Source organism: Stegostoma tigrinum, chromosome 31, assembly GCF_030684315.1.
Source record: "Stegostoma tigrinum isolate sSteTig4 chromosome 31, sSteTig4.hap1, whole genome shotgun sequence".
Classification (NCBI taxonomy): Eukaryota; Metazoa; Chordata; class Chondrichthyes; order Orectolobiformes; family Stegostomatidae; genus Stegostoma; species Stegostoma tigrinum.
The window spans coordinates 20,055,436-20,080,294 of record NC_081384.1 but is presented as its reverse complement, the minus strand read 5'-3'; the positions used below and the strand labels follow the sequence as shown (position 1 = coordinate 20,080,294).

The 24,859-nt window shown below is 39.1% G+C and overlaps 1 protein-coding gene across 14 annotated transcripts in view; it reads left to right on the top strand.

Annotated features, from left to right (window-relative positions):
- Positions 1 to 24,859, top strand: part of hdac5 (histone deacetylase 5) — a 316,103-nt gene that overhangs the window by 96,735 nt on the left and 194,509 nt on the right. For 7 of the 14 annotated variants that reach the window (XM_059638855.1, XM_059638854.1, XM_059638860.1 and 4 more), the window contains one exon: positions 13,727 to 13,798. In XM_059638855.1, coding sequence (XP_059494838.1) covers positions 13,727 to 13,798 — 72 coding nt within the window. Of the gene's footprint in view, positions 1 to 13,228; positions 13,586 to 13,632; positions 13,799 to 24,859 lie in introns of those variants that run through there. The other 7 variants (XM_059638849.1, XM_059638850.1, XM_059638848.1 and 4 more) reach the window with 4 other exon arrangements.

The following is a 24,859-nucleotide window of genomic DNA, read 5'->3' as shown; positions in this document are numbered from 1 at the left end:
CAAGTGGGAGGCTTTCAAAAACAAGAGTTTAGGGCCAGCATGTTTCTGTTAGTGTGGATAGTTCGATTGGAGGCCTGTGACTAGCAGTGTGATAGGGAGCTTCGGGGCTGCTGTTTCAGACTCTGAGAGACAGTATTCACAGACAAATGTAATACTTTTCAAGGGCAATGAAAAACATAGCACAAGTGTGTGTGGCCATTGAAGCTAAGCTCCGGGAATCACTTTGACTTGACATTAACTTTTGGATCACATCTTACGACACAGATCTACCATCCATACTATTGGTCACCTTAAACAGTGCTAGGAAATTGTGGAGACGCCAATCCAGATACAGAGATTTCATCAATGACTCGTACTTTGAAGCCACTTTGGATTATCTCTGAGGGTAAAGATCAAACCACATCCCTGGAAGATGCCCAAGGACACTCATTTCATCAAAGATGTGGAATTATAACAAGTTTCTACCAGTGAATCAGTGACTCACAATGCGAACACCACTGTGGATGCGGAGTGTGCAGTAATGTGGGAGTATTGTCTCCCAGGCTGGTTCATGTATGGTCCCCTGATTTTAATCTCAAACAGCCCTTCTGACAACACCCAAACTCTTGGTGTTATGATGATTTTCTAGTCTATGCTGAAAGCATACTCGTACCACAGTCCTTAAGCTGGATATCTTCCAAGATGCACACCAAGGACACTTGGGTATCACCTGCAACAAAAACAAATTGCGTGAGAAATTCAGCAGATTTGGCAGCATCTGTGGAGAGAAAGCAAAGTTTTGAATTCAATGGCCCTTCTTCAGAACTACCAGTAGCTAGATAAGGGTGGTATTAATGCTGTTAATTAGAGGTTGGAGTGGAGATGGACAGGAGAGTGAGCAGAGGGAGAGAGAAAAAGAAAGCTCACAGGACAAAAACGTGATTGAAAGTAAGTTGTGGAAGGAGAAAAGCTGATAATGGGTATCATGAGTAGGTGAAAATGGATTGGCTGTGGGAAAGCAGCCATGTCATGCCAGTTTATAGAGATGTATAAGGAACATTGAAGGAGCTGTTCAGGCATTAAAATTATTGAATTCAGCTTTGAGTCCGGAAGGTTTCCCAAGTGGAAAAAGATGCTGTTCTTCGAGTTTGCGTTTGAGCCTTGCTGGAGCACTGCATCAGGTATAACATACTGGTAGACCAGAACACACAATTTGGTGCAGTGACCAGGGATCCCTAAATCTCTAAAGCCATTGAGGGTGTTGTTTCTTGTTGTATTACCAACTTCCTTCATTGGCTCATCATAGTCATTATAGTTTTGTCAATGATGGCATCCAGTATCTTTCATTAAACTTTTCTTATTTTTGTGATGGATAGAAGTCAAAAGACAGCATAGCCCCACCTCTTATTTTATGTTCAAGGAGATTTTTGCCAGTTCCCCAATAACTGCTTTAACAATTCATGAAACCTGTGGCTTTACTTAGATTACTAGTTCACCTGAGTACCTCCAGGCTACTGGAGAAACAGAGAGATGTCAAAACTATAAAGCCTGTATTGAAGAAGAATAATGATGTTAACTTAGCCTTCCAAAGCTGTCATCCCATACCATTGCAAAATTGTCTGTCTGCATGAGAACTTCTATAAGAACACCAGCATGGGACATGTACGTCCTCTGGCTTTTCCACATACATTCAACCCAGGCTTTAAGGTGACAGATAAAGATGATGAGTAAGAAAAGAAGAAAAAGCTATCAATCACAACAGGCTGCAAAATATCTTAAAATATTGGACTTATCGGAACTCGAGACAGGAGATGCCGTTTGGGACTATTGGCATGGAGATCTGGTTCTGGGGCGCATTGTGCATCCATGAAGTTATCTGAGAGAAATGGGACCAGGCATTTCAGGAGATACAGAGCCGCACTAATATCCAGTTCAAAAAGGCCATCAAGGGACTGGCCTTGCAGGGACCTCATCCTTCTACGTACGAAGAATTTTGGTTCCAAGATCTGCGCACTCTCCATCTACGGTACCAAGGGGTATCATTCTAACGTGTATTAATGGGGTGAAGCACAGCTATGATGTTATTTGATGGGAAAGACTTGAGGGCGGAATAGCAGAATCAGTCTTCTTCTTTTCCTAATGGCAAAATCAAAGTGGAAGTTGTCATTTTAATATGAACTGTAAAGCTGTATTTCCTTGAGCAATTACGTTGCAAGGCATTTGATGCATAGTTCATTCGAACAATTAGAAAAAATAACATGTTGGAAAAGCTTTTCCAAGATTGAGCTTCCAGAATGATATTGTTCCTCGGAAAGTGTACCTGTCATAAAGTATTTCATCCATTACAGATCTGCCAATCTCACCAGCAGAAAATGTCAAAATTGCTTGCGTGTTCATTTATGCCAATGCTTTTACTGTTTTGAAACCAGGGAAAACTAAGGAAAACTGGATTATACAATGGATTTGTTCCGTGAGGTAATCACTGTCAGCAAGTACCTCTGTTTAAAGTGTCATTGATAATCAATTTAATATTGTGCTAATGGGGTTGTCTCTTGATTGACCTTTTAAGTGGTTCGGCAGGCCACTCAGTTGTACCAAACAATTGCTTTTTAGGAAGATAATGGGAATGGGCAATAAATACTGACCTTGAAATTAGCACCCTCAGCTTGGGAATCAATTTAAAAAAGAAATTGCTTAAGAATTCATAGATAATAGGAATGCTATAAATGAGGTTTAGAAAAGCAAGTAAAAATAAATTTTAGCTGTTCTGTGTAGAATGACATTTATTTGAATAGTGTTTGACTTTTTTTATGGCTGATAGTGCTAGCACAAGGTTTTGCTGTTTGTTGCCTAATGGAGTCCTTGACATTAACTCTGAGGGATCAACTGTGCAAACAAGTCATGGCTGTCCGCCTGTTCTTGTTTAAAAATAGCCAAACCACGTCAGCTACAAAAGTATACACGGTATAAATAGCTTGTGGAAAAAAGTATATTTTTTAAAGGAGAATCCTATACATTTGAAAATGATGTTTTCTTACTGCAATCAAGATAAACTAATTTGGATACCGCCATCTGGTTTGGAGCATTGATTTTATTTTTATTCTCAGGGCAGTGCCATTGAGTTTTTCTGTTTTCGGAGGGGTGACATCACTTTTCTGGGATGGCTTTCTGCACTTGTATAATAGAAACTTCTCAGGGTTTTTAATCCTAACAACCTTTTATTTCAATGTACGTATTCTCTAAACAGTATTAAACTCAAATATGTGATCTCTTAACTTACTGAGACATGACTATTAGATATATAATTTCAGTGTGCTATTAGGCAGTTAGTATGTTCTCAGAATTGGAATTTAACCTTATTTAGAACTGGCAGGATGGTGGCTCAGTGATTGCCTCTCAGCGCCGTGAACCCAGATTCGATTCCACCATCGGGCAACTACCTGTGTGAAGTTTGCGTGTCCTCCCCGTGTCTGTGTGGGTTTCCTCCAGGTGGTCCAGTTTCCTCCCACAGCCCAAAGACGTGCAGGCTAGATGGATTAACCGTACTAAATTGCCCATAATGTTCAGGGATGTGTAGATTAGGTGGGTTATAGGGTGATGGAGCTGGTGGGATGTCTGAGGGTCGGTGTAGACTTGTTGGGCCGAAGGGCCTGTTTCCACACAGTGGGAATTCTGTGATGAAAACTGCAACAGTTAGTGAGCTTATTAGCAACATAATCGCTTGCATTTTCCAAATTATATGCTGCAGTATTTTGTAGAAATCCTATTTGCAGTATTGGATCGGGAATGGTCTTTTGTTACTCGCTTTGCAATCAGTTATTGGTGGGATGATATCATTGTATGCTTATTCTCCCACAGGCACTTTGTTATATAACTTACCATAAAATTTAGATCAAGAGCTTAAGTGTTTGACCATTGCAATAAAGTTAAAATACAAAATTCTGAGAATTAAATAATATCTTCAAAATGAACTGCAACCATTTACTCAAACAAAACTCTTGTACATGCTTTGAGAACATACTGCTGAGAAATTTAACTTCAGCCATTAAAAAATGCACTGCTGCATTTTTTTTTCATGCAGTTAATTAGGGAAAGTATGCCTTGTTTGAAAGTGAAAGCCAAATTTCTGGGAATTATTTAAACAGTACATTATTATGATCCCTAGGTTGTTGACTTGCTTGCCAAACTGGCTGGTTGTAGTTTCACCACCATGCTAGGTAACATCATCAGTGCATCCTCCAATGAAGCAATGTAGTTCTACTCTGCTTAGTATTTTATATGAACCGGTCGGTTGAGCCTTATGACCCTAATCTTTTTTTCGTACAGCCTTAAAGCGTAAAAGGTACTTCGCAATTGTGAAACAGAGAAATGATTACTTGATCTTCATGCTGTAATATGATTTATATTCAGAATTTCACAAAAATGCAGCAATATATAGCTCATAATATTTGATAGTGGCTTTTATCTTTTAATTTAAAGCAATGTTATATGTATTTTTAAATCAGGATCTCAGAATTTTCTGCATGTTTTATTATTTGACTAACACCTAGATTTCTATGCTTTTCTATTTCCACAGTTTTAATTAAGTTTTAATTTATCAAGATGAAAGATTTCCATGCTAATAAATAGATTAAAGAAATACTTTATCTGTTAATGCTAAAACATCTCATTAACTAAAACAGCTGTGAAGTTGCATCCTGTAAGTAGTGTCTTTGCAATTAGCATTATAGTTAAACCCGCTTAAACAATTGATTAAAAAAAACTACTTAGAGAATAAAATTGCCATTGTAATTCACTTTTCTGTCTTTTTGAAATGACGGTTGTTGCTGACACATGTCAGTACCATGGTTGTGATGGTACTGAATAATGCCTTAGAGATAAATTCAGATTTCACAATGCTAACTGAGGAGTTTAAATTTAATTAATGAATCTGAAACAAAATGCTAATCTCATTTATTATTATGAAAGTGTTGACTCTTGTATAAACTCATCAGGTTCATGAGTTTCATTTAGGGAGGGAAATCAGCCATCCTTACCCAGTCTGGCTTGTGTGAGACTTCAGATGCACAGCAGCTTATTTGAATCTTAATTGCTGTCTGAAGTGGCACGGAAAGCCATTTAATGGTACGTATGTAAAACCAGTACAAATAAAAATATTGTTGGTGTGTGTGTATATATATATGCCAAATGGATTTTACTGGTTCAACAACTACCAGATCACCATTTTTTCCTCAGAATCACAGCATTTTATGATGCAGTAGGAGATCGTTCTGCCCATCATGTCTGCACTAGCTCTCTGAATGAGCATTGTGATTTAGTACCACACTCCTTCCACTTTCCAGTAATCCAGAAAATTGTTTCCATTGAAGTAATCACGTAATGCCTTTGAGTGCCTTCATTAAAGCTGCCTCCACCATATTTCCAGACAGTTAATTACAGACCTTAACTATCTACTGTATAATTAAAAATACTTCGATATCATATTTGCTTCTTTTACAAATTACTTTACACCTGTACCACCTTGTCCTTGATCCTTTCTGAAGGGGCATCAGCTTCTCCTGATCTATCCAGACCGCTCTGGATTCCAAAACTATACACAAGTGTACACTAATATCATACAGGGAGGTAGCAAGAACTGCAAATGCTGGAATCAGTCAGTACAGCCTGAAGCTGGAGGAAAACAGCATGTCAGGCAGCAGATTACAGAATAGGAAGTAGAATTACTGACCCTTTCTCAGCAATCATCTCTTTCTTCTGTGCCTATAAATTCAATACTTAAGGATAAAAATAACAGCCAATTACCTACTGGCTGAGAAAGTTTAAAAACAAATGAAAAAAAACCACCTTGCTCCCATTTCTTCAACTCGCCAGACTCCTAGCATGCCATTCAAATAACATTAGTTTTAGAATAATGAAATGTTAAACATCTGAGCCCCTGTTACTGAAAAAAAACGTTTGAACTGGCTTTTTTTAATTAACTAAATGCAGCTATTCCCCAATAGATCATTTCCATACCCCTGAATTTAAACAAAACTTTCAGTGAAATTTAACAGTTGAATGTTTAATACAAGTAAAGCTAGACCTTAGAAAGAGATCAAGATTATCTTATTAAAGCCCCAACTCTCCATTCAAGCCACGTTGAGTTGCCATTACACCACAGGTAATAGAGAAGTGTGGGATTGTCAATAAATGTTGGTCTTAAATTCCAGAATTTTGACCCATCACCTGTGAAGGAGTAGTGGTGTATTTTCAGGTCAGGATGATGAATGGCTTGGAGGGAATTGCAAATGGTGGTGTTCCCATACATTTGCTGCCCTTGTATTTCAAAATTGTAGTAGTTTAGAACATGCTGTTTGAGGAAGTCTTGGTGAATTTCTGCAGTCATTCCTGCCACCTTAGACTGATGGTGATACGAGCATGAATGAGCTGTTCAGTCCTTTGAGCCTGTTCCACCATTAAATAAGACCATAGCTGATCTGTGACCTATCTCCAAATACTTGCCTTTGATCCATACCCTTAATTCCTTTCACTAACAAACATTTATCTATTTCAGAAAGAAAATGAGCAACTGTTGTAGCACCAACTGCTGTTTCATAGTATCATAGAGTCCCTACAGTTTTGAAGCAGTGCATCTCTCGCTCTATCTCGTTCTCTCCTCTCTCTTCTTTCTTCCTCTTTGCTCCTTCCACCACCACCACCAACCCAGGCTAAGTCTACATCATTCCAGTAAACCCATGTTGTGCCCTCTCCAAGGCCAATATTTATGAGCTGCAGTGTCCATATCTGCTCATAATTGTCCAAGTGGGGCTAACCATGATTTTGTATGGCTGCAGCATATCTTCTACATCTTTATACTCCAATTGTCTCAACATTAAGGCCACAATTTCATTAGTCACCTCGATTATTTTCTGTATCTCTTTGTGGAATTTTAGAGATCTGTGCATGTGAATATCTTGGGACAATCTTTGTACAGCCACTATATTTGCAAATGCAAGGTTTTGAGTCACTCCCCACAGAATTTCTAGCCCCTGACCTGCTCCTGTGGCTATAGTGTTGATTGTGTCCAGCTATGTTTCTGGTCAGTGGTAAACCCCAGTAGATTGTTAGTGAAGAGTTTGGTGATAGGGATGTCATTAAATGTCATGGGTAGTTGGTTGCCTCCTTTTGTTGGAGATTTTTGTTGTACAGATATTGCTGAGTTTGGGCAGGGACTGCTTCAGTATCAGAAGAGCCCCAAATCGTCTTCAGTATTGTTCGGTCGTCAATAACCATCTTCATTTCTGACCTTGTGATTGGAGGAAGGTTATTGATGTAGCTGAAAATGATAAGGCCTAAAGTTAGACCATAAGCCATAAGAGTGGAGGCAAGGCCATTCGGCCCATCGAGCCCATTCTGCCATTTAATCGTGGCTGATGGGCATTTCAACTCCACTACTCTGCACTCTCCCCTTAGCCCTTAATTCCTTGTGAGATCAAGAATTTAACAATATCCGCCTTGAAGGCATTAAACATCCCGGCCTCCTCTGCGCTGCGTGGCAGTGAATTCCACAGGCCCACTACTCCCTGGCTGAAGAAATGTCTCCTCATTTCTGTTCTAAATTTACCCCCTCTAATTCTAAGGCTATGCCCACAGGTCCGAGCCTCCCCGCCTAACGGAAACAACTTCCCAGTGTTCACCCTTTCTAGGCCATATATTATCTTGTAAGTTTCTATTAAATCTCTCCCCTCAACCTTCTAAACTCTAATGAATATAATCCCAGGATCCTTAACCATTCATCGTATGTTAAACCTAGCATTCCAGGGATCATCCGCGTGAATCTCCGCTGGACACGCTCCAGTGCCAGTATGCCCTTCCTGAGGTATGGGGCCCAAAATCTAAATGGGGCCTAACTAGAGATTTATAAAGTCTCAGAAGCACATTACTGCTTTTATATTCCAACCCTCTTGAGATAAACAACAACATTACATTCGTCTTCTTAATCACAGACGCTACCTGCAAGTTAACCGTTAGAGAATCCTGGACCAACACTGCGAGATCCCTTTGTACTTCTGCTTTATGAATTTTCTCACTGTTTAGAAATAGCCCATGCCCGTATTTGTTTTCCTCAAAGTGCAAAACCTTGCATTTGCTCTCGTTGAATTTCATCAGCCATTTCCTGGACCCCACTCCTAAACTGTCTAAATCTTTCTGCAGCCTCCCCACCACCTCAGTACTACCTGCCTGTCCACCTATCTTCGTGTCATTGGCAAACTTCGCCAGAATGCCCCCACTCCCTTCATCCAGATCATAAAGTTACTGCAAAAAAATTCATGCAATACCTTTGCTTCAGGGTGATAGGCTTCCAAATAATGTAGCCATTTTGTGCTGTGCTAACTGTCACTCTGTGCAGTGAAGAGTACCAACCCTTGCCACCACTGCCACAGTTACCACCACCACCACCATCCTCCTGATCCTCCAGCGATGTCAGTTTGTGCAGGGACTCCTTGATATCACATTAGGGCAGATGCTGCCATGCTGATGAAGACAATGACTGTCACCTAACTTCACATTTTCAACGAGATCTTCTGTTTAATCTTTGGATCAAAACTCTTGTGAGGTGAGGCATAAGGTGGTGCAGGAGGAGCTCATACTGAGGTCAGAGAACAAATTATTGCTGAGCAAGTGCCACTTGATAACACTGTTTGCTTGGGTCATCACTTTTTTGATGATCAAAACTAGACTGATGGGACAGTATTTGGCCAGGTTGAATTTTTTGTCTTTGTTTTGTATGCAGGTTGTAATTGTACAATTCTTCACTTTCAGTTTTGGTGCTAGCATTATAGTTGCACTGGAACATTTGGCTAGCTCTGCATCTAGAGGTGCAGTGCAAGTCTTTGTTGTTATAGTAAACATGTTATTAGCCAGCACTTATTGCACCTGGAGTGTGCCAGTTGATCAAATATGCTGGATAATCAAGAGGTCTGCATCACTGCAAGGCTTCAAGACATCAACATCCCTCAAAAAAAATTCATGTTAAAAACATCAACACACTTCCTAAAATCACTGTCAAAATACACAGCAAGTAATAGAAACATAATGCGGTGAGTATATGCATCACTGTTCTACTTTGTTCACACCATCAATACTTGGATGTTGCATTGGATCGCAGTTTTTGATATATATAATTTTATCCGGTTTATCAAGACTGCTGGTTGATAAGGTGCCAGTTAAGCAAAGCTTGCTGTACAACATAAATATTTTCAGAACCTGTTGCTTTTGTAATATCCAGTGCCTTTGATATTTTTTGATGTGTGGAGTGAATTGGTTTGGCTGAGGATTGGCATATGTAATGCTGGGGACATGAGGATGCTGAGATCAGTTATCCCCTCAGCAGATCTGGCCCAAGATGATGGCAAACACTTCAACTTTTCTTTTACACTGATATCCTGGGCTCTCTGTCGTGGAGTTGCTTAGCAGGGCCAAATTTGACCAATTGTTTCACTTTTTTTTAATCAATTCCAGAGAGTGGAAAATTCCACCCTACAAGGGACCTAACCAGAAGCCTTCTGAAAATCCAAATATGCGCATTGACTGGTTTTTCCCTTATCTGTTTTAATAATTACATCCTCAAAAACTCCAGAAGACTAGTTCAGCATGATTTTCTTTATATAAACCAAGGCTGACGTTGTCCAATCCTGTTAAATGTTATTGCATCTTTTATAACAGACTGGAGCATTTTCCCCACTACTTCTGTCGGCTAAGCTGGTCTGTTTTTCTTTCCTTTCCCTTCTTTTTAAATAATGGAGTTACTTTGTCACCTTCCAAGGTGCATGAAATGTCAAAGTCTGTGGAATTTTGAAAGATGACCATCGGTGAATCTAATATTTCCAGTGCCACTTCCTTTAGTCCTCTGAGATGCAGATTATCAGGCCCTGGGTACTTTTCAGTCTTTAACCCCATTAATTTCTCTAGCACCTTTCTTTTTACTAATACTGATTTTCTTCAATTGATCCTTGTTGCTATACCCTTGGCTCCTTAATATTACTGGAAAATTATTTATGACCTTGTCTCTGAAGACAGAACAAAATGTGTTCAGTTTTCTCTATTTCCTTGTTATGCAATTGCATTTCCACATTTTCTGACTGTGAGGGACCTACATTTGACTTTACTAATCTTATTCTCTTGGCATATTTATAGATGCTTTTATTGCCTGTTTTATGTTCCTGTTTGTGCTGTTATCTTGAATGATGCTTGGTACAACATTGTATTTTTACTGGGATGGGATGGTGGAGGTGGGGCCAGGTTTGTAAGAAGAACATGGGGTGCATAGCAAACAATGTAAAACGATGTGGCTAATAAATATTGTGGCAAGAGAAGCAAAATTCATAAAGTTCTTAAAAAGAAGTACAAGGCTGATGAACACCTAATGCTTTCGGGGAGATTGGATAAAGAGGCTCTTGAAGGTTTACAAAGAGTTTCCGCAGAGATTGCTGGCTAGGTTAGCACTTTTGATCTATCCCAATTGCCACTGAAGGTGAAAGAGAGCCACCTTCACCAACATTGCAGTAATATTTGCAGGGAAATCCACAATGCTGTTTGGAAAGGAGTTTCTTCTGTGATCTTGACCAAGCAGTAGTGAAGGAACTGTGATATCATTCCAAACCAATTGGGAAGGAACTTACAGTTGGTGGCATTCCCAACATCATCTGCCCTTGACTTTCTAGGCACTGCAACCTATGGGTTGAATAGGTCCTTTCTGAAGAGCTGTGGTAAATTACTGGAGTGCTTCTTGTTGTTGGTACAGTGTTGCTGCTCTGTGTTGGTGGGAGAAGGATCACACACTGAACATAATGGGTGAGGTGCGAGTGAATGAACTGCTTTGACCTGGGGTGGAGTCAAGCTTTTTGATTTTGTTGGAGGCCGCACATATCTTTTCAATGGATTACTCCTGAGCAGCGCATTAAAAGGCTATTTTCTTTATATTATTAAATATGTTAAATGAGCGGCAAGTACTCTTAAAAATTAATTAATTTTGCCATTGGAAGATTATTTTGTAATAATAGGATTGATTAAACAAATTGTATTGCCATTGTATGGTGATCAACATTTTCAATCTGAAGCAGGTGTGAAACAGTCCCATAGTTAATCTTAGGTACAGCAATGTTTGATTTAACTTGTGGCTATGTCAGACGTTGATTTAGTGACTCTCAAGCAGTTAAATAGAAGCTCCAACAATTCTTGGAATCTTTTTCAATTTTTAAACAACAGGGGACTTCAAACATCACAGCAGTAATGCTTTAGTGCTCACGAAGAGCTTTTTAGTAAACATCACAGGGCATTGTAAAAAGGTGCTAATAACAAGGAGTAAAACTATGTAATTTTCCCTGCAAAATAGGCATTTACTGTAATAATTTGTAGTCCAATGTGGATGTTACACTGACAAAAATGATTGGATCCATGTTATCCACGTGCTGCAAGAAGAACCTTATTACAGTGTTTGTAAAATTCTTCAACAGTACTTTTATGGCATTTTTCTACTTTGGCAATATTCTTGTGCTTTTTTTTATGTTCATCCCAATGCCACCCACTCTAATTAGTAGAATCACTGTAATGTAAGAGAGGTATGAGTGGAGGAGGTGCTCTATAATTTTATGTTGTGCATAGTCTCAGGTGCAATTTAACGGCATTGTACTGAGGAGCTGTAGCTATGTTGTCTGTTATCACTGAGGTTGGGGAATACGCAGATCCGTATCAGCATCCTTGAATGCAGCAACTAGTGCTGTTCTTCACTGTCAACTTCATGTGCTTTTAAAATGGAAAGTAGTTAACTGAAAAGGAGGATCCTTTTAATATATGAAACTTTTATATGATTATAATGGGCTTCTAGGTGATCTCATAACCATTGTGTCATTATACATCCCTGTGTATCTGTTTCCAGAACATGCTGCATACTCTAAAACTGACCAATCCACCAACTGGTCTTTCAATAAGTAGACAGAGAATCAAACTGATGGACACGTTGCTGCATTTGTCGAATTATATTTGGCACTAGTGTCTGTGCAAGCTTTCCTTTTTTATTCCTTTTGGATTTGTACACTTTGCTAATTGTTCACTTCAACTTGCTTACAGAGCTTTAAATGGTCAGAGCTGAACTAGTTGTCATTCCGCTTCACCCTACCTCACTGCACCCCGCCTCCAATTATTGCACATAGTGCATGGTTATTGTTAGAAAAAGAGCAAAAACTTTAATGGCGATATTGTTTATTTTCTTAATTTGTCGTCTTTCTCGGACAAATTAAAATGGGTAAATGCAAGCTGTAGTCACTTTTTTTGAGATGAGCTCGAAAGCAGAACAAAAATAATAATTAAGTTAATATTGGTAAAGTCAAACATTGATATTATTGAAATGAAGTTTTGGAAGGATGACTAATTCACCATAGCTGAATGGTTAACCAAATTGAACATAAGTCAGGAATTTTAAAAGTTGCTCTCATTGAATTAGAAGTATTACTTTTACTTGACTTTTCCTCTTCAGTCACTAAGAGAAAATGTCCACTGCTTTGTGATCAATGCTACACATCAGATTTTTAATTTGTGTTTTCTAATAAAGGTTCTGGCCCAGTAGGGTTGATATAGACTTTAGTTGTCCCCCCAAGAATGTTTGCCTTAGTAAATGTAAATGAGCTAAGCAGGTTATTTACCCTCAGTCCTCTTTCTGAATTTATCCGTCATTACTTTCATGAAAACGATCAAAGAAGTCTACAATCTCTCATCCAGTTTAAACTGTCATGAATGCTTAAAGTTTAAATTTTTAGGAGTGATTTTTATTCTACCCTGTTCAATGTGCAATATGACATTGTTACAAAACCTCTTCACAAATTGAGAGAGTTAAAATAAGGATTATTTCAAAATTGCTGTTTCGATCTGATTATCAATTACTCGTGAACCAACTTTTTAAAAATGTATGACTGAAGGAACTTTTTGAAAGCCTTGAGGTTGCAGTTGGTGTGATTTTTTTTGCTCTCTGTTTCCATACCATCTTTGTTATCTCATTGCACTTATGCTGAATATACAGTAGCATTTAACTACTCTTGGCAGTAACATTCATGGAGTTAAAATGTGCACGAGCTAGGAAATCATATTTTAAAGCAGCTGATTGGTTGCCTATGTTTGTGTGAATGTTCCTTATTCCCAGAGCGTGCATGACCTATTTATAGCCGGCTCCTCCTGTTATTCTATTTTGGTGCACTTCAGGCTGTATTATTGTTGACTTTTATGTAAATGTGTTTGCCTTTAATGCAGTAGGCAGATTGTAGGGTTCCTTACTTTCATTGCGAGTGAGAGGATTAATTTTTTTATTGAACTGTGTCTGTCTGTGTATTAAGGTTGTTTTTTGGTAAAGGACTTTCCCTATCTAACTACAATGTTGCATGTTGTCTCATTAATGCCTTGCTAAAAGGAAGATGACTGAGTATTTGTTGTTGGATTGAAAATCACAACGCTAATTCAGGATGTTTGTTCCACTGCATTTCACCAGGCTTGACTGTGTTAAAAGGAGCTGGAGATTTTTCTACACAGCCTTCAGCAACAGGATTTAAAGGATAAAACAACACTCAACAGCTTAAAAGTTTGTAAAAAGTTGTCTGTAAAAGAAGATTTGAAAACTATTCTGTATTTGATGACTTTGTCATGTTACTGAAGCCCAAAGTGCCTGGACTTAAAAAGATGTTGCAGACTATTTATGAAACTGAATCATGTTTTTCCTCAGATGGTGTATCTGGACAAGAGCAGCCCCTAGAATTGTTGCCACAAAGTCGGATGCACACTATGCCAACATCAGGTAAGCGAAGTAATTCAATTGCTGTTAGTATCCCAGCATCTGCAAATTACTTCAAAGGAACTTAGGTACAGAAGCCTTTTCTATCTCATTGAATTCTTGCGTTATTAAATATGTAACATTTAAAAATATTTAGATGAACAATTTCTTATACTGTTTATGAACGACAGTATTTGAAATAAGGTTGGGTAAGTTAGAATCACAATAATGAATTCATTACTTCATTGCATGCAAATGTGTTTTAGTTTCTTCTTAAAAGATGGATTGTGAAAGATTCATGGATTTTGTCTGTTTTCAGCATTTCAATATTGGTGTGAATTTTAAATAGTTCTAAATATGTGTTTTTGAGCGTGGTTATTTTCAGAATCTGTTTATTCAGCACGTGGTAGTTATCTGTCAGCACTAGATAGCTATGTGATACCATACTTCTTTTTGAGGTATGCCAAAGCTAAGAATATTTAGATATTTTTAGCTGTGGAAACTTAAGCTTCTTAACGTTGCCAACACAGCTTTTAAAACAAACAGTTAATCCAGCTTCCATTATTTTAATTCACTGTAGTCTTGTTTAGCATGTTAAATGGGATGAATTATGTTTTTCAGAGTTAAAATGTGGTGTCAAGGCCCAAGACCAATAAATCTAAACACGATGCAATTTAAAGGCAGGGCTATAATATTCTGTTACTATGTTGATACCTTGCAGTTTGTGCAGCAGCAACACTTATGTCGGTTTACTGATAATGTGTAGTGTCCTCCCATCCCCCATTTTCAGGTAAGGTTGAAAATATCTCATGGAAAAGCTTTACTCTGACTAAATTTGTACATGACAAAGTTCAGAGTGCAGCGTTACCCAGTTTTAGAGAGGAGCAGTGTTTCCAGTTAACACTGTTATTGCTGAAGTCAATTTATTTTTCATTAAAACAAGATCATGAGGGCAATATGAACTAAATCACTTGTGACTTATCTGTACTTCAGTAAACAGGTGGTTAGGTTGGTTTTTAACTGTATGTTGACTGGTTTTCGTTTCATTAGTTTAAAGTGGTGCTTTTGTTACTACTCATTTGGTAATAATAGGCACAGTTTAAAACTGTTGAATGAACAAATAGCATTCTGTTGAAAATTTAAATCAGGAATTTAACTTTTTTTTCAATTGCTAAAACTGAGGGAAATATTAGAGCGACAAACATGAATAAAGCAAGTTAACCATTGCTTTAATTAAGCATGGTCAAAATAGAAATTTTGATTTTATATTAAACAATAGAATATAAACTTTCAAAATATTTTAAATAAAATATCAGTAAAAGAAGTATGTTTCCTAAATATATTTTAAATATTTTTAAATACTTTTTAAATTCAACTGAATATATATGGGAAGTTTCAGTGCAATCCATTTACGTTTCTCAACATGGCAATCGTAGCAATTAACCGAACATTACTGGGGGCATTGCGGCGTGAGTCATCTTTTGTCTTTGTTCATTAACTGTACTAGACGTTCATGTAAACTTCTGCCACTGTCAAGTCTCTTGTATGTTTCATGGAGGCGCAACTTCCTCTTCATCACTAAATCAGATGGCTTTCTTTTCATTGGAAGATAACTAGGAAACTTGAGATAGTCAGTAATTTGGCTGTTTTCTGCACAGCATATTTATTTATTATCATTGTAACTGCAGTTCTTGCCAAGACAGCCTGTACTTATGGTAAAATGTTTGACTTTGAGCAGAATTGTTTCGGAAAAACACAGGTTTTTATAAACTCTTTACCTAGTTTGTAGAAGGTGTGCGTAGTAAATTCTCACACCCTCCAATTCTTCACTTTTTATAATTTAATTTACAGACTGCACTGTTCCTGGTAGATTTTTGCCCTTTAGATCGGTAGAGTATTTGCCATAACTTTACTTGATAATTCTTGCACATGTAAAATCTAATAACATAGTGGCACAATTTTGTAGAAGAAGAAAAAGATTTGAAGTTATAGCTCAAGTTTTTTGCATCATGTCTAAATTCAAAACTCAAGAATATTTAAAAAAAAACGATAGATAAATTCCTTATATCTTGTATGAATGACGTTGCATACCTGTAATAGTTTTAGCCTTTTGTTTACTTATGCTTACATGGGATGTGAGTGTTGTTGACAAGGTCAGCATTTAATGCCTGTCCCTAATTGCTCTTGAACTGATGGGCTTGCTGGACTAATTTCAAAGGATAGTTAACAGTTGACCACATTGCTGTTGTTTTATAGTTCACTTTCTGTTAACATCTATTTGCTGCCATGCCTACGCAATGTAGAGGCTTCCCATGCAATTTTGAGGAGATGACACATAGTGCCAATGTATGGAGATAATAAATGTGTGCAGAAATGTTGTTCAGCAATAACTTGTTCACTAATGCGAGTTTGGGTTCCATAGGAGCCATTCAGCTCCTGTTTTCATTAGTCTAGTTACAACTGTGGACAAATAACCTGAGCTCCAGTGGTGAGATCCTTACTTCAAGCAGGTTGAAGTATAAAAGTAGGAAGTTTTGCTGCAACTGTACAAGGTTCTGGTGAGATCATATCTGGAATACTTTAAGCAGTTTCAGCCCCCCTCATTTAATGAAATATTACTTCATTATAGGCAGTTCAGAGAATGCTCACTAAGATGATCCATGCTGTGCAAGAATTGTCTTACAAGCAAAGATTAAACAGGTTGGGATTCAACTCATTGGATTTTAGAAGAATGAAAGGTGATCTCATTGATACATACAGGATTTTTAAGGGACAAAAACAGAAGTTGCTGGAAAAGCTCAGCAGGTCTGACAGCATCTTTAAAAAGAAATCAGATTTAGTGTTTCGGTTCTGATGACTCTTCCTTAAAACTGATCACCAAACTTGACATGTTAACTTTGATTTCTCTTCATAGGTGTTGTCTGATCTGCTGAGATTTTCCAGCATTTTCTGTATTTCTTCCTGGCTTGCAGTATCTGCAGTTCTTTTGTTTTTTATTTAGGATTCTAAAGTTTGACAACGTAAATGCTGAGAAGATTTTTCCCACAAGGGAGAGAATAGGAGCAGAGAACATTGTCTCGGTATAAAAGGTCACCAATTTAAGACTCTGATGAGGATAACTTTCTTTGAGTGTGTGTCTTTGGCTCTTGTTGACACAGTGACTTGTGGGAACAGAGTGCTTGTGTATATTCAAGGCAGGGTAAGGACAGGAAAGTGGGCATGAGGAGTAGTGGATTTGATTGACCCAATTGCATGACAGAGCAGGCTTGAGGGGCCAGTGGCCCACTCCTGTTCTTCTTTCTTATGATATTATTTGCCTTAGGCGAAATTGACTATATTTGACAGCAAGACAGCATTTGACATATATAGCATTAAGGAACCGCAATAAGATTGCAATCCAGGGAAAATTCTATGCTGCTTGGAGTCGTATCTAGCACAAAGGATGTTGAAATAAAATGAAAGAGAAACAGAGTTAACTTTTTGAATCCACATAACACTTTTACAGAATTGAAGGAGTCTGTGAACTTTATGGGTTAAGTTGCAGGGAGAGCAAGTGGGCTAGATGATAACGGTACCCGATTGCAAAAAAAAATGTTCGTGATAGTTGAGGAAAGCTATGGATGAAGGTTATCTAACAGTGGTATGTGTTAATAGCAGACAATAAGTCAGCTTGATTGAAGCCAACACATTTCAGTAAGACACTCATGGAAGGAGAATCAAAATAAACAACAAAATGTTCATAGCCTGTGGTTGTTGAATTCACCGTTGAGTCCTGAAGGGTTTATGTGCCTAAGTGGAAAATGAAGTGGTGTTCCTCCAACTTTGCTGGAACATTTTAACAGGCTTAGATCAGAAATGTTAACCTGAGAACAAGATGGTATATTGAAATGGTAAGCAACTGGTAGGTCAGGATCATTATTTTAAATAGAATGGAGATGTTTTGCAAACTGGGCTGAATTTGTGCTTGCCAATCTGGAAAGGAATGTGTTGTCAGTAGTGAATATAGTAGAACATATTGGAAAAAGTGAAAATAACTCACTGCTTCATACAGAAGGTGTGTTTGAACTTTGGACAGTGAAAATGGATGAGATTAAAGGGCAAGTGAGGCACTTTCTGCACAGGAATGTGCCATTGACAGATGCATGAAGAGATGTTGATAGTGACAGGAAGCGTATCAAGTTGTCATTGGAGGGAATAATTTCTGTGGAGGACTGACAGGGTTTGGAGTGATGATGTGTTTGGTGACATCCTGCTGGAGGTGACAAAAATGGCAAAGTGTGTTTCTTTTGAATGAGGAAGCTTTTGGGGTGAAAATGAGAGCCCTGTAGCTTTTCAGGAAGACACCAGAAGAAGTAGGTACAGAAGTACAGGATCTAGGTCAGCCATGAATGAGGGCTCCATCAGCCATTGTAGAAAGGAATACACAATTGAGGGAAAAGGAAGACATGACAGTAGCACTCCTGTTGAAGGTGTCATCATAATGGATGTGACCGAAATGGAGAAACTAAGAGAATAGAATGGAATCTTTAAGGGAAGCAAGGTAAGGAAATGTGGTCAGGTAATTGTAGGAGTTGGTGAGTTTCTGTTGTACATTAATGGCCAGCCTATCTCTTGAAATGGGGTCTGAAAAGTCAAGGAAAGTAAGGAAGAATCAAAAATGGGCAAAGTGAAAGTAAGAAAAGGATGGAAATTAGAAGAATGTTTCCAATTCCATACAATGCAGGAAACAAATGCAATTATTGATGTATGGGCAAAAGAGTTGCGGGAGGGGCCTCTAAGTAGGACTGAATGAAGTAATGTTTCACATGCCCTTCTGAGAGTCTGACTTAACAGACAGTTGCAGGTACCCATAGCCATATCTATTATTTAAAGAAAGAGATGAGATAACGGAGAAATGGTTTAAAGTGAGAACACACTCAACCGAGTGGAGGACAGTATTGATGGAGTCTTCTTAGGAAGAAGTGGAGAGCCATCAGACCATCCTCTTAGAGGATCAAGATGTAGAGGGATTATAATATAAATGTTTTATCTAGGAGAGCATGTCAAAAGCTAGAAATTCATCAGTACGTAACTCATCTCCTGATTTCCCAGCACTGGCTCAGTAGTTAGCACTGCTGCCTCATAGGACCAGGAACTCTGGTTCGATTCTGCCCTTGGGTGACCATCAGAGTGGAGTTTGTACATTCTCCATGTGTCTGTGTGGGTTTCCACCAGGTGCTCCGGTTTCCTCCCACAGTCCAAAGATGTGCAGGTTAGGTGGATTGGCCATACTGAATTGCCCACATTATTCAGGGGTGTGTGGATTGGGTGGGTTATGGGGGATGGGTCTGGGTGGGCTGCTGTAATGGTTGGTGTGGAGGCGGTAGGTTGAAGGGCCTGTTTCCACACTGTAGGGATTCAATGATTTTCTATGATCTGTGATTTTGCAAGGCACTGGTGAGGAGTACTATGGAACATCCTTCACTTGCAAAGAGGGGTGCAACTCTGACAGTACTAAAGAGGTTTCTCACCGTCCAGGACAAAGCAGTAGGCTGGGTTTACAATCCGCCCACGTCCTTCCTCCTTCATTGATGCAGGCAGCAGTGTGCCAACTGCAGTAACTTACCAGGTACCTCTGAGAGCACCTTGCAAGCATGCAAGCACCATGCAGATGCATGGGAACATCGCCACCAACAAATTCCCATCTGAGTGTCGCCATCCTGATTTGGAATTGTATTCCTATTTCTCAACTGTTGCTAGATGAAGTCTTGGAGCTACTTCCCTAACAATATTTGTGGATGCACCTGCACCCAAAGATGTCCAGTAGTTGAAAAATGCAACTCAGCACCACCCCCTCAAGGGCCATTAAGGATGATCAATAAATGCTGGCTTATCCCATCAATGATTTTTTGAAAAAAATCATTTTGTTATCAGTAAATTTGCTGATGTAATGTTTACATGAAATTGCAGCAAACAGATTTTAAAATGAGCTGACCAGTTTCACCTCTGATGAAGGGTCTAGGCCCGAAACGTCAGCTTTTGTGCCCCTGAGATGCTTGGCCTGCTGTGTTCATCCAGCTCCACACTTTGTTATCTTGGATTCTCCAGCATCTACAGTTCCCATTATCACTGACCAGTTTCATTCGTAGTTTTAAAAACCCATGATTTAAACCATTTTTCAGAAATCAGCTTGCATGTTCAACGTGTTTGTTTTTAAATTTTGCTTCTCACCTTCAGGTTGTTTTCTACATTATCTTCCCTGTTAATTTGATGCTGCGTTCCTTGCTGTGCTCATTTATTTACTCTTATGCCTTCCCTGCTTTCCTTTCACTACCTTTTTTTAAACACTGACTCGCAACTAGTTCTGTTCACAATAAGAACAGGGTAAATCTCTCTGCCAAGAATGTAGGGCAAGCATCTTTACTTTTTATGTAGATCAAATTGTTCCATTTGAAGTATTTCTGCCATGACTAATGACTGTGGTAAAATTCACCACCACTTTGACAAGTATGTACACTGAAGGCATAATACTTTTAAAAGAAGAAATCTCTGTTTCATTGCCTCCTCTAGAGAAATGTAATCTGAGTTTGCAATGAGTTAGTTGCATTCTGTCAATCACTAAGTCACAAACATAGATTTCATTGATATTATGCAGATAATGAAATGCAGGATTTCATTTTCAGTTGGAGCCTTTGTCTATGAGAAGATATTAACCTGATTCATTCCTTTTAAATTACAAGAAATATTTTTAAATTGACAGCTGACAAGTCAGAAAAGAGCTTGTCACTGTTACAGATGTATTTGTAAAAATCATTTTATTTTATTGTTTTATTTTGAATAAACTTCTATGTTCTATTGCAAAAAATGACTGGGTTCTCCAGAAATCCACAGCAATCTGATTTCTGCAATGTATCGTATAAACTGATATGCAAATTTCATTACATACAGAGTTGATATTTCATTCATTCGAAAACAGTTAACATAAGAACTTTTTAAACTTGTAATGGGCAGTGACAATTTTTTGTTTTTCGTTAGAGCAACTCAGCCAGTTAAGATCTATTCCAGACATTCAGCCATCTGCAGACGTGGCCATTATAACTTGTTTCTATTGTAGTCGTAACTCAAGTCAGAAAAAGTAAGCAGAATCATGAATGTAGTGGAATTGGGGTTCAGTAGCAGAGTTGCAAAGTATAGAGGGGGAGCAATATTGACTAGAATTTAGAATTTGCCACATCTAACTTGGAAAAATGCCATGAGCTAAGATATGCAACTAGAGAAGATGGGATTTGAAGCATACTGTTAGGAAAGTGTGTATAAAGTAAAAATTAAATTTGAAATGATTTGACACAAAATCAGATGTACTTCTGTTTTCTGGAGGTGTGTAAGCGTGAGAAAGTACTGGTTTCAAATGCAGGAATAAAGATGTATTACTCCAGTTACACAGTGCTTTGAGGCCTTACATGTAACATTGTGTGTGCAGTTTTATTCTCCTTAGCTGAGGAGGATTTTCTTTTGCTCTGGAGGGTGCAGCAAAGATTTACCAAATTGATGCTCGAATGACAGGACTGACATCAGAGGAGAGATTAAATTGGTGAGGATTGTATTCTCTGGAGTTGAGAAGAATGAGGGGGTTCTTATAGAAACCTACAGTATTCTAACAAGACTAGATAGGGTAGGTGCAATAAGAATGTTCCTGATTGTGGGAGAGCCCAGAACCAGGGGTCAAAGTTGAAGGATAAGGGATAAACTTTTTATGACTGTGGTGAGAAATTTCTTTGCCGAGAGAGTGATGAGTCTGTGTGATTTGCTACCACAGAATGCTTGAGACCAAAGCATTGTGTTTTTCTGATCTCTTGTGGCTAAAGAGATCAGAAGGGTTTGGTAGGGTGTGGGGATAAGGGTATTGAGCTCATTGATCAGCCGTAATCATATTGAATGGCAGAGCAGGCTTGGGGAACAAATGACTTGCTCCCATTTTGTATGTTTCCATGTAAGATTGTTTACACCCTTGGATTTTGAATGCTTTTATCTGTAACGTGGAAGTGGAGGTGCTGAGTTGATTCTGACAGCACTTGCAGCTGTTCCCTTAATAGGATTCCTATTGATTGCCAAAGTTATATAAAGGAGTATTTGAAGGTCATACCAATTTTATACTAATGAATAAATATAGCAGAATTGCATAGTGTATTTATTCACTGACGCCTCCAATTGTAAACTGCGGAAGCAAAGGACCCACAGCCTAAAATGCAGAAAAACAAAAAGTCAAATTTCATTTAGGCAGTTCGTTCATTGTGGACCATGCTTAATTCACTTATTTTCCTGAGAAGGGTAAGAAATATAGTCTAATCTACATGTCATTTATTCCAGCCTTAGAAGCTCACGTTTACTACTTTTGAGTAGTTGCACTTTTCACCAGTGATTCTACAGTAGCAATGCGTGGACCATCATCAGTAGGTGAATGACAAGTCTCCTTTGTCCTATATATGCTAACAGGGAGACAAAACTATGGATATGAGAAGAAAATTGAGCTTTTGTGACTCAAACTCCATCACGTACATGATAGTACAAATCATGACTATTTTGTCCTTAAACTACTGTACTTTGTCCTCTTAAGCAGATTTTATCCCTCAATGTACTGGAGGTGGCTTGAAACTGTTTGGTCTGTATTTACTGTGCATATTCAGAGTTTTACAAAATTTCCATGTGGTATTTGTGTTTTAAAGACTACTATGCCTAATCTTTGCGATAAGGCCACACAAACACAACTTTTAATGGAGAATACACTTAATGATCATCATGCTTCATCTTGTTTGCAGCCCTGTTTCCTCTTTCAAATTCAGCATATCTCTCGTGTATCATTGTTGGTTATTTTTAATTTGTTGCTACTATTTGTGAATATTCAATGCTTGTAAGCCATCAGCTGTTTCTGTAGAGTAATTGACTTTTGTAATTCATGTAAACATCCTATATAATATTACCAGCTGCATTTTTTCAACATAGGAAAGAAAAACATCCTTTTTGTACAGTGCTTTTTATGACCACTGGATGACCCAATGTAATTTATACCAAATAAAGTGCTTTTTGAAGTACACTTTTAATGTGGTAAGTGTAGTGGTCGGCATACTGCACACTCCAGTCAACACAAAACTGCTGTTTTGCACTGCCTTGTGCTCCCATGAGGAGCTTGAACAGTTCATCCACTTCACCAACACCTTCCGCCCCAATCTTAAGTTCATCTGGACCATCTGATACCTCTTTCTCCTTCCTGGACCTCTCTGTTTCCATCTCTGGCAAGCACCTGGAAACTGATATCCATTTCAAGCCCACCGACTCCCATAGCTACCCAGAATACACCTCCTCCCACCTACCTTCCTGCAAAAATGCCATCCCCTATTCCCAATTCCTTCACCTCTGCCACATCTGCTCCCAGAATGAGGCTTTCCACTCCCGCACATCTCAGATGTCCTCGTTTTTCAAGGACCGCAACTTCCCCCCCTCAGTGGTTGAGAAAGCCCTCGACTGTGTCTTCCGCATTTCCCTCACACCCCCTCCCTGCAATAACAACCAAAACAGAATCTCACTCGTCCTCATGCACTACCCCACCAACCTCTGCATCCAACGCATCATCCTCCGACACTTCCGCCATCTGCACTCCAACCTCACTACCAAAGACGTTTTTTCCTCCCCACCCTCATCTGCTTTCCAGAGGGACCCCTGTCTCCAGGACTGCCTTGTCCGCTGCACACTCTCCCCTCCAGCCCCACCACACTTGGTACTTCTCCTTGCAACGGCAGGAAGTGCCACACCTGCCCCTACACCTCCCCCCTCACACCCATTCCAGGCCCCAAGAAGACTTCCTGCATCAAGCAAGTATTCTACACATCTGATGTGGTATACTGTATCTGTTCCCGTTGTGGCCTCCTCTACATCAGGGAAACCAAGTGGAGGCTTGGGGACTGCTTTGCAGAACACCTATGCTCGGTTCGCACTCAACAACTGCACCTTCCAGTCGCAAACCATTTTAACTCCCCCTCCCATTCCTCAGACGACATGTCCATCCTGGGCCTCCTGCAGTGCCACAAGGATGCCACCCGAAGGTTACAGGAACAGCCCTCACATTCCACTTGGGAACCCTGCAGCCCAATGGTATCAATGTGGATTTCACAAGCTTCAAAATCTCCCCTCCCCCCTACTGCATCCCAAAACCAGCCTAGCTTGTCCCCGCCTCCCTAACTTGTCCTTTCTTCCACCCATCCCCTCCTCCCACCTCAAGCCCCACCCCATCTCCTACCTACTAGCCTCATTCCACCCCCTTGACCTGTCCGTCCTCCCAGAACTGACCTATCCCCGCCTATACTCACTCTTACTGGCACCATCCCCACCTCTTGACCAGTCTGTCTCCTCTCCACCTATCTTCTCCTCTGTCCATCTTGTATCTACCTCTCCCCCTGTCCCTATTTATTTCAGAACCCCCTTCCCCTCCCCCATTTCTGAAGAAGGGTCTAGGCCCGAAACGTCAGGTTTCCTGCTCCTGTGATGCTGCTTGGCCTGCTGTGTTCAGCCATCTCTACAGCTTATGTCAGATTTTTCAGCATCAACAGTTCCTACTATCTACAAAACTGCTGTTACTTGCTGCTGCTTCTACTCATTTGCAATATATTCAAACTCTTGAATCTGTGGTCATGATTATTGACTTTTCTCATTATAATCTTATTAGTCTTCATTTCTAGTGGAAACTCTTATCACTCTGAAATTGCACTTTACCACAAGAAATAGCTGTTATGGATGGGAAGATGCAATTCTACTTGTGTGTATAGGCAGTGTTTGATCTCATAACTTCTAATGCGGATCCGAGTCGCGAGTCAAGAAACCTTTATTGCAGGTTTATTTTCAGTACATCCTCATTTCTTCAGACCAATAAGACACACACACAATTTTGGAATGATGCCTTAGTTCGTACAGTTCGAACGTGGAGCACGTGCATTCCCCTTGGTTTACTATTGGTCAGTAGCACTGAATTTTCCCTTTGTAACTGAATTTCTGGTATAGCATCTTTATATAGTTCATCCTTGCCTCAGCAATTTAGTTGATGTTGTATGTACAGTT